The following is a 9,178-nucleotide window of genomic DNA, read 5'->3' on the forward strand; positions in this document are numbered from 1 at the left end:
AAGAATCCTTTTCATTGATGTTGCCAAGAAAATGGAAACATGAATGAATTTTAAGATGGCATTGGTGTCCAAAAGGTGAGGCTGCAGATGTGAGTCATCTGAGCTAACAACTGTTGGTGATGTTAATGATCCAACAGCTGTTTGAGATGAAGGTAGAGGGGTTTTAAAAGATGGATTTGGTCCAATGATAATACGTATTTATTTTTTTATGGATATTTATTAACAATGGTTCGGGGTGAAGTAGTGGTAGAGGTTTGGTGGTGGAGATCTTAGAAAGCTCTTTTGGTCAAACACAGTTTGTGCATCAGTGGATGAGCTTTAGCAGCTGTTTTGTACATCTGCTTCTCTGATGATGGAAATGATTTTAGTATCATGTCCAACATCTGTTGATGGTGATAATGGAATATCTGCAAAGTAACATTCTTGACAAAACACATTTTAGATGCATATTATCAAGATTAACACATTAGCAGATTTTTACAGGGATTTGTATTCAAGGTTTTACTACTTATCTATTTCTTGTTTTAAACATATGATAAATTTTGACAGTAGTTGAGTATCCCAGATGATGGCAACCTTTTCACTTTGACTGTGCATTTTGTGTTCTAATCCTTAGAGTAACACATGAGTAGTCATGAATTTTAAGGTCTGTTAGCAATCAATCTTTGATCTGTGATGAAAACTTGAGTTTGAAATGACCTTAACTTATTTCACCATCTCCTTTTGATCTATTTTCAAGGACAATATCACCCTAAGCAAAAATATAAGGGATCTACATCCTGACAGGTGATTGAACTTTTACTATCAAAAACAAGTAAAAGTGCAAAGTATATCATTCTTAAGAAAAAATAAAGAATAATATATCCTGTTTTATTTGAAGAAAACTTTACAGAGAAAAAGAGTAAAAATTTTCTGATAACAAAATCAATTAGATCTCGTGTGACACAAGAGTTAAAGTAAGTTCGAATAAGGTCAAGATCATTTCATTCTCAAGCTTAGGACAATGGTCAGTGGTTTGAACCAAAGTCCTGTAACCACTGTTTGGTACCATTTCCTTGTCAGTTGATTGTTACCATGAGGAGCCCGTTCACAAAGGTTTTGAAAGTTCTTTGTGAACCTTATTACTATGTGAATAATTTCTAAGAAATTTGACCTATTCCTCTTTATTGAAAAATATCTGGAGATACTTTTGTTACCTGAACTTCCCTGATACAGTGATTGAGCATGGTTGATTGATGATATTATGTTTAACCAAAAATGCAGATCTATCTTTGGTTTTCCTTTTGTAGGATTAACATGTGGACTCTTAAGTGTTTTGGGTTTATACTCTTTTCTTTTGAATTCAAAAGTTTTGAGATAAACACACTTTGAGATTTGTTCATTTTCCCTTTTTACCCTTCCCATTCACAAATATAGAAATACTCACTGAGAAATGTTATTTTGAAGAAGTTTAGTCCAGAATCATTTTGAGGTAATGTTTTGAGAGATCTGGCCACATTTGTGCATGTTTTATTATCAGATCTCACATTACGTATGATTTGGACTGTTTTGACACCTTATTTTCTTAATGTGTTTTGACAAAGTTGATTTTGGTCCTTTTGAGGATTCTCAACCTGCCTTTGAGCACATAAGAAGTTTTGACTAAAGCTTTATTTCCCTCTTTCTATGTCAGCAGAACACTAGTGTTTAAATGAACATAGGTTTTGCTGATCTGAGGTGCATACTTTAGTGTAAACTATGAAAAGATCACAGATTTCATAACAGCAGTTGAAATTAATTTTGAATGAAGATGAACACACCATAGTTACCAGATAAGTTTCCAGATCTGGGAATTATGAGTGATTTGTGCATGACATCACCAGTTGTATGAGATTTGTGAATTTTATGACATCCTGGTTGTTTTACAGAGCGTTTGAGTCATCACTTTGAACGTGATTTCTTGTTACTCTTATTTTCAACTAAAATACGACCAACCTTAGTATCAATGAATTGTGAGCTGGACTGTTATGTCAAATTGATTGTTAGATCGAATTTGACTGTCCAAGCTCTGATACCAATTGTTAGGATCGGAGGCTCTCATGATTGTGTTTGTTTGTATAAATTGAACAGTCAGACTATATGAAATGATATAAAGTGCAGCGGAAATGGATACAAACTTTGTAAACACAATCAAAGAGGAAAATAGTTTGATAAAACAAATGCTTTTCATTAAGTTGAATGATTGAAATACAAAGCAAATGATTACAGCATGTTTACAGAACTAAGCTCCCCCTCAGCCTGATACCCCAAGGTTGGTTGTACAAGATGAAAGGATTGAATTGAGGAGAAGAACTCACTCAAAACGATCAAATGTAACAGTACATAGTACTGTTACATTTATAGACAAACCAAACCACTGAAGCATCTCAGCTGATGTCACCATGATAGTGACATCTAACAAACTAACAAACTCTGTCTACTAATCCATACAACTACTGCTTTGCTAACTACTGAATAATACATTATATTACATAAAAAAGAATAAAACTGCTGCTGCATCATTCCACTGCTGTGAACCCAGCAGTACTTGTCATGATCAGTAGTGCTTGACTCAAGGCAACAGATTGAACAGCAGAGCTTTTAGTCTTCATCAGTCCTTGAGTAGAATCAGCAGATGTTTATAGGAGCATTACTTTGGAGCATATCAGATGTTCGAGCCACTGTCAAGGGGAAAGTTTAGAGTAAACCGCTGCTTATGATGAATCCACTGTTTTGAACCAGTTTTGGCTTTACATCATATGTTCCTCTGTAGGGTTCAATCCCAACAGCAACGGTGGCGGGTGGATGGCAACAGAGGCGGCGACTGGTGTGTGACGGCGGCGGTGGTGGGTGGTGGCAACAATGGTAGGTTGTGTTGTTAATGAAGGATGCAAGAAGGGATGGAATGAAAAAAAACATTGGTGACGGATGAAATAATTTTTAAGGAATAGAATGTCTTATGTAATGAGTAATTTCATTCCATTAATCAACCAAGTACCCTTATCTTCATTCCTTGTTATACCAAACACTGCCTAACTCACAATTTTGTTCCATGCAAAGTTATTCACATTATGTTAACACATATACATATTAATAATCAATAAAAATGATAGAAAGAATTTTTTAATATTATTTGTTAAAGGAAAGAGGATATATAATTAAGTGACATAATAAGTTTTATAACACAATGTAAAATATTCCCAAACGACAACATAAAGCATTTAGACAATTCACAATTGTTAAAATAGTTTTAAAACACCCCCTCATGTTTGTTAGACTTGACATATTCGCCGAATAAAAAGTTTGACAAAGTTCCCATCTTTTCTTTCACAGAAAAAAGGTCTTCCACTCCAAGTTGACTGCTCAAGGTGAGTCTTTCACAGAGACTCCATTAGCTGACTGAACCGTTAACACCGACATATTCGGAGATGACGGTCCACCACCCTCTCCGCCACCAGCACTGCCTAACGGATGGTTGTTCCGGGAGCTAGAGGGGTGGCATGTAGCGGTAGAGATAGCAGTGGCAAGTGAAATTGGCATAAGGCAAAGACCTTTCCCTTGTAAGTACTGCATGGCGGAACCCATATCCTCCTCCATCAGCTTCACCACCTGGTTCTCTGTCACCATCATGGTGTCGTTGTTGTTCGAAGACGATACTGTCCCGTTACTGCTTCGCCCTGTCCTACCACCTCCCTGCAAACAAGAGATGAAAAATAATGGTTAACATATATTCATGAATTCTCTTTCAAAACCAAATGTTAAATATATTGATGCATTTTTCATATTTCCTTAAACTTTGTTTATTCATATACAAGTGCATATATCATGTATATTAAAAAAAATCAATAAACCTATTTGTTCATGTATATTTATTTTAATCTGACAATTTACCTTTTATTTATTTTAATCTGATAATTTACCTTGTAGGTTATGTGTAAGTGATATAAGTCATGACATACACTAACACATGGGTTAGTTTATATATAAACGAAATTTATTCATATTTTTTTTAAACCAAAGAAAACGAATAAACATTTAATCTTAACAATTAATTATCGTATGTCTTTAATAGGTTTTGAAACTGAAAAAAAAGTGAACGATTTATTTCGCTCTACGTTTTCTTAAAATATATAGTTCTCGCAATATATAGTGTTGGTTTGTACCTCAGCACCACCCGGAGCAATCGCACCTGCAGCGGCACCTCCCAGTCTACTCATGCTCAATACCTATATAAACATTTTTTCACCATGTATATATGTATAAATTTGTGTGTGAGCGATATATACTATATATAGCGAGAGAGTAAGTACCTTGACTTGGAGCTGGAGGAATTTGACATAATCTATGATCTCATCAAGCATTGAAGCCTTGTCTGTCTGTCATTCCACTTCGTTAATTAACAAACATAAAGAATATAATAATCCTTCAGATCAAGATTCACTCCTACTTTAACATTAAAACTTATTAATTCACAAGATAAATAAACATATACACCGATATACGTGTGTCTCAAAATCAAAAGTAATGTATAAAGTTTATGTTAAAAAATAATAAAAGTCGTATCAATTATTTCGAATTAAAAATAATAACTTCTCCAACATCTCCATCAACCTCCCCGTAAAATCTGCTTTCCAGCTTCTATTTCAGCTACGCACGGAATTTTATAAAACATAATCTCACGCGCCACCCAACCCCACCGCAATAAACGCCGTTAACATCTAACAAAACGCCTCAGTTTTTAATTTAAAAGTTTATTTATTTATACGTAAAAACGCTTACTTTGTTGGCATTGGGGACTAATTCTTGTAGAGCTTTCATCCTCTCCGCAATTCTCTCCCTACGTAACTGCCAAAATCGGATACATAAAATAATTAAGAAAAATAAGGAACATAAGACTAGGTTTAGTTACTAAAAACAAAACATTTTAGGGTTTAAATGTTTGATGAGTGTGTTTTACTCTTTCAGCAATGCTGTGTGGATCAGTTGCTTGTCCTCTTCTAGCTCTCACTCTTTGCCGTGGCTGCGACGGTGCTCCACCACCACCACCTCCGGCCGACACACTGGCGGCCTGGACTTGGTTCATCACCGCTGCTGCCGCCGCTCCTGGAGATCCAAATGTTTGAGCCTACAGTAATCCGTCAGTAATTTATTCGACGAAAATAAAAAAAATATATGTATTATTATTATTATTATTATTTTTTGAATTCGGGAAAATTCGTATGTAATATGATTACAAGGATTTTGAAAGATTTTTACGTGGTAAATTACAAATGAAAGATTATTTTTCTTTCAGTAATTACCACGGAAAATAATCATAACTTATTCAACGAAAATAAAAATTGTTATTATTTTTTCTTGAATTCAGAGATTCGTCTATAATCAATTTACAGACGAATTTTAACATATTTTTCCACAGTAATTACATGTGGATCCTCAGTAATTACCACGGATTTTTCCAAATAGCTTCCATTTCGATAATACTGATATGTTTAGCGTTCGAAAAATATAGATAAATTTTCAAAAAAAAAAAAAAAAAACCTACCGGCAAATGACGGAATTGTGGGGTTTGATTCGAAGTAAGAGATCCAGTGAACCCATGAAACAGATTTTGAATCGAACTATTATCACCCATCTACACAACACCAATACATTACCTAAAAAAAGCTATAAAAAAACATAACCAACTTAAAAGAAACCTACATAAACGGCGTCGTATAACTCACCGGAGACTTAAAATTCGAATCATCAATATTATCATTCGGAAACAGACCGGATTCTCCGGTAGATCCCAACCCTCTAGGCAGTTGCAACGACTTCAGCGCAGAAGCCGGAGCCCGACCACCGGCTGAACCGGTGATCTGGTGTTGACGGAGTTTGGATGATAATATTGCTGACTGATCGTCAAAATGGTCGACGTCCCACGGCAGTGTTGATTTGTTTTGACCACCGTCACCGTCGCCGCCGGAGACGTCCGACCAGGAGACGGTGGTTTGGAGGCCAGAGAGCATTTGATCTAGAAAATCGTCGTTGGTAACCGTCGGATCAAAGCTGTCGGTATTGTTTTGTAGATCTTGAAGAGACATCTGTGATTCCTGCATTTTGCTACAAAAAAACACACACATTTATAACTCTCAGTCATTATTAATATTAATATTTAACAATATATGCAAACACATGCACGTATATGTATTTATGTATGTATGTATGTATGTATATGTTTGTGTGTATACCTGGGAAATTGTGAAGAAATTAAGTGTGTTGAAAATGGTGTTGTTGAATTATCAAATAATTTGGTATGTTCTTCACTTCTCTTGTTGGCTCTATGTTTCTCCGGGGGTGCTTATAAATAGCCAACTATTGTTCAAGAGGGTGTTTTTATATACTATAATAAAAGAAAATAAGATATTTGATGAATATATATACTACTATTTAATGGAAAAGTTTTTGTTATAAATATTTATATAACGAGTAGTAGAACTAGCTACCTTATAGTTGTTAACCATAAAGTTATGCTTCTCATTCGTCAAAAAGTAATCCAAACATGTTTTAAGATTTGTTTAACATAGTTTTTGGCCTATAATTGAGTGACGTTTAACATTTCATTATTAGTAGGAGCTGATTGGATATATGAAAGATATATGTCCAAATAGTCCTATCTATTATGAATAAATTGAAAACAATATTAGATATTAAATTGGTCTTCTATGGGTAAAACTAACCATTTAGAGAATTCACATCCATTCTACCAAATTTCAAATTGTGTGAGTGAAGTTTTATAATATAAAGAGTATAAAAAGTGATTGTGAGTGAAAAGAGAGAAAAAATGAACACTTTTCACCCTCTATAATTTTTCATCTGTATATTTGAAGGAACACTTTTCACCCTCTATAATTTTTTAATATATTTTGAAAGTGGTTGTGAGTGGAGGAGAGAAAAAAGATAATAATAAATGTATAAAAATATATTATTTAATTGAAAATGAGAGATAAATGTAGTGTATTTTAGTGTAATTTATGGTGAAAAAAATGGTGGAATGGATGTGAATGCTCTTATATCCAAATAGTCCTTTCTATTATACGATAGTGGTTATTGTGCTAAACGTATGTGAGTAGGAGATTGTGTCGCGTAACATTCCTTATTTTTTTATAACGTCCGTGATTATGTATATAACATGCGTAATTAGGGTTTTGAAACAACCCATGCGTAATTTTGAGTTTAACATACGGTTTTGATTTTTTATAACATGCGTAATTATGCATTATAACGTGTTTAATTATGCAAATAATGTGCGTAATTAGGGTTTAACCAAACTCATGCGTGATTATGCATTATAACATGCGTAATTACGTCAAGTTAATCACTATTGTGCCACCGCGTTCAATTGAAGACCTAGAGTATGTCAGATGTGTGTTTGAGATGCTCTCGTACGCTTCGCATGATTAGATGATCTTGTACGTTAACCAGACAATATATATATATATATATATATATATATATATATATATCATTGATAAGACCAATTTAATATCTAATATTGTTAAAGAGCTGGCGTTTCTTAACTACCCGGCTTATAATATCGTTTATTTGTTATTTCATCAATAATATCAATTGTTAGGACCTATATTTTATTTGTTATGGATTCGGTATCCTGGTGCATGTTCTGGATAAAGTATCCTTGATGGGTATTTTGGGACCTTAGAGGATAAAGGATCCTTAATGTTTGCTATGGTTTCTAAGAATTTTTCTCGGTATTTTATTGTGTTGATGTGCAGGTAAAATGAATGGTGGACTGAGTCTAAGCTGAAATCTCGTTGAAATAGTTGAGGAGCTGCAGGTGCTCATTCCACAACAGTCATGGAACGAAGACGTGGGTTTATCATGACAATCGCACATTTTGTTATCTTTATTTTTAAAGGGGTCAATTAAGTTATAACACACGAAACACATGACATTCACAAGACATCACTTCCTGTTGAACTCAGCTGGCATATTGTATCAAACTTGATCGGTTTCCAAAGTTGTATTACACATTGTTGCTTAATAGAAATCGGTGGTAAATAGTTTTCACCACCCGAGGTTTTTATGTCGGCGATCTACTAGTGATCAAGGGCTTTTCCTCGTACAAATCCTTATGTTCCATTTACATTTCAAGTCTTGCAATCATTGTGTTCATATAAGCACTCTACATACACATACATATATATATATGTATATATATACACGTAACACATATGGAATATAATAAACACACACATACCTAACGAAGATGGGCAGAGGGAGATGGTGGCAATGGTTCTTCGGTGCCTAGGATTTGCGAGAGGAATAGACTGTCAAGAGAATAATAAGAGGTGAATGAAGGTGGGGTGAGTTAGCGTTTAGGAATTTATAAATTGTTTCTGTATTTCGAAACCCTTTTGGGTTAGCGGGCTTCTTCCGGGTTTATGCTTTCTCTTTCTGAGTTTAGAAGGTTTTTTTAGTTAATAAGCCTTTTCGAGTTTATAAGCCTTTCCGAGTTTAAAAGCCTTTTTGAGTTTAGGAGCCTTTCCGAGTTTACGAGTCTTTCTGAGTTTATAAGGTTTTTCCGAGTTTAGGAGCCTTGTTTTTGTTATTTACTTATTTTTTTTTTGTTAATTTCACAAATAGTCCCCTGTTTCGAAACCCTTGAAACTTGTGTAGAAAGTTAATAAATTAACTTTAAGTGTATGTACGAAACCAGTCCCACTAGTTTATGTTGGTTCCGTGTGTTATAGCCTACACGTGTTAATACGAATGCATGTACGAATGTGCTTGAAATCCTAAAGATTTAACTGAGAAAATTAACGGTGTTATCCTAAATATACAGGTTTTCACAACTGTTGTATCTGTCAACAGCCTTTTAGGAATGGCAGGGCAGAGCAACATCAACCTACAGATTCTGTTGATGAGTCTGAGAGCATTCACTATCCTAGTTCGGTAGATGAAGAGTCTAACCTATCTGAGGGAATTGAACGTGAAAGTCAAAATGTTAGAAAACCTTCAAGGATAACAAATATTCCAAAAAGGTTTAATGACTATATTATAGAAGGAAAAGTCAAATATGGGTATGAAAAAGTTGTAAACTATGCCAATCTTCCCTATGAAAGTGTGTGTTTTGTTGTTAACATTAACAAAATTGTTGAGC

General features: G+C 34.4%; 1 protein-coding gene across 1 annotated transcript; it reads right to left on the bottom strand.

Moving 5' to 3' along the window:
- Positions 1-3,130: 3,130 nt before the first annotated feature.
- LOC110865756 (bHLH transcription factor RHL1) lies at positions 3,131-6,401 on the bottom strand. The gene is made up of 8 exons (XM_022115070.2): positions 6,249-6,401; positions 5,742-6,120; positions 5,561-5,650; positions 4,976-5,143; positions 4,798-4,863; positions 4,329-4,394; positions 4,182-4,244; positions 3,131-3,711 (listed from the first exon to the last, which is right to left on the bottom strand). Exons 2-8 carry the CDS (start codon positions 6,114-6,116, stop codon positions 3,382-3,384), a joined length of 1,158 nt encoding a protein of 385 aa, XP_021970762.1. The 5' UTR covers positions 6,117-6,120; positions 6,249-6,401; the 3' UTR covers positions 3,131-3,381.
- Between the last annotated feature and the right edge of the window lie 2,777 nt (positions 6,402-9,178).

Source organism: Helianthus annuus, chromosome 6, assembly GCF_002127325.2.
Source record: "Helianthus annuus cultivar XRQ/B chromosome 6, HanXRQr2.0-SUNRISE, whole genome shotgun sequence".
Lineage (NCBI taxonomy): Eukaryota > Viridiplantae > Streptophyta > Magnoliopsida > Asterales > Asteraceae > Helianthus > Helianthus annuus.

Bases quoted from the DNA above. Each gene is read 5' to 3' on its own strand.
- LOC110865756 (XM_022115070.2), bottom strand. From the start codon at position 6,116: ATGCAGGAATCACAGATGTCTCTTCAAGATCTACAAAACAATACCGAC. The intron at 5,651-5,741 runs GTGAGTTATACG...GGTGTTGTGTAG, and splicing joins ATTCGAATTTTAAGTCTCCG to ATGGGTGATAATAGTTCGAT. The intron at 3,712-4,181 runs GTACAAACCAAC...TCTTGTTTGCAG, and splicing joins TTGCTCCGGGTGGTGCTGAG to GGAGGTGGTAGGACAGGGCG.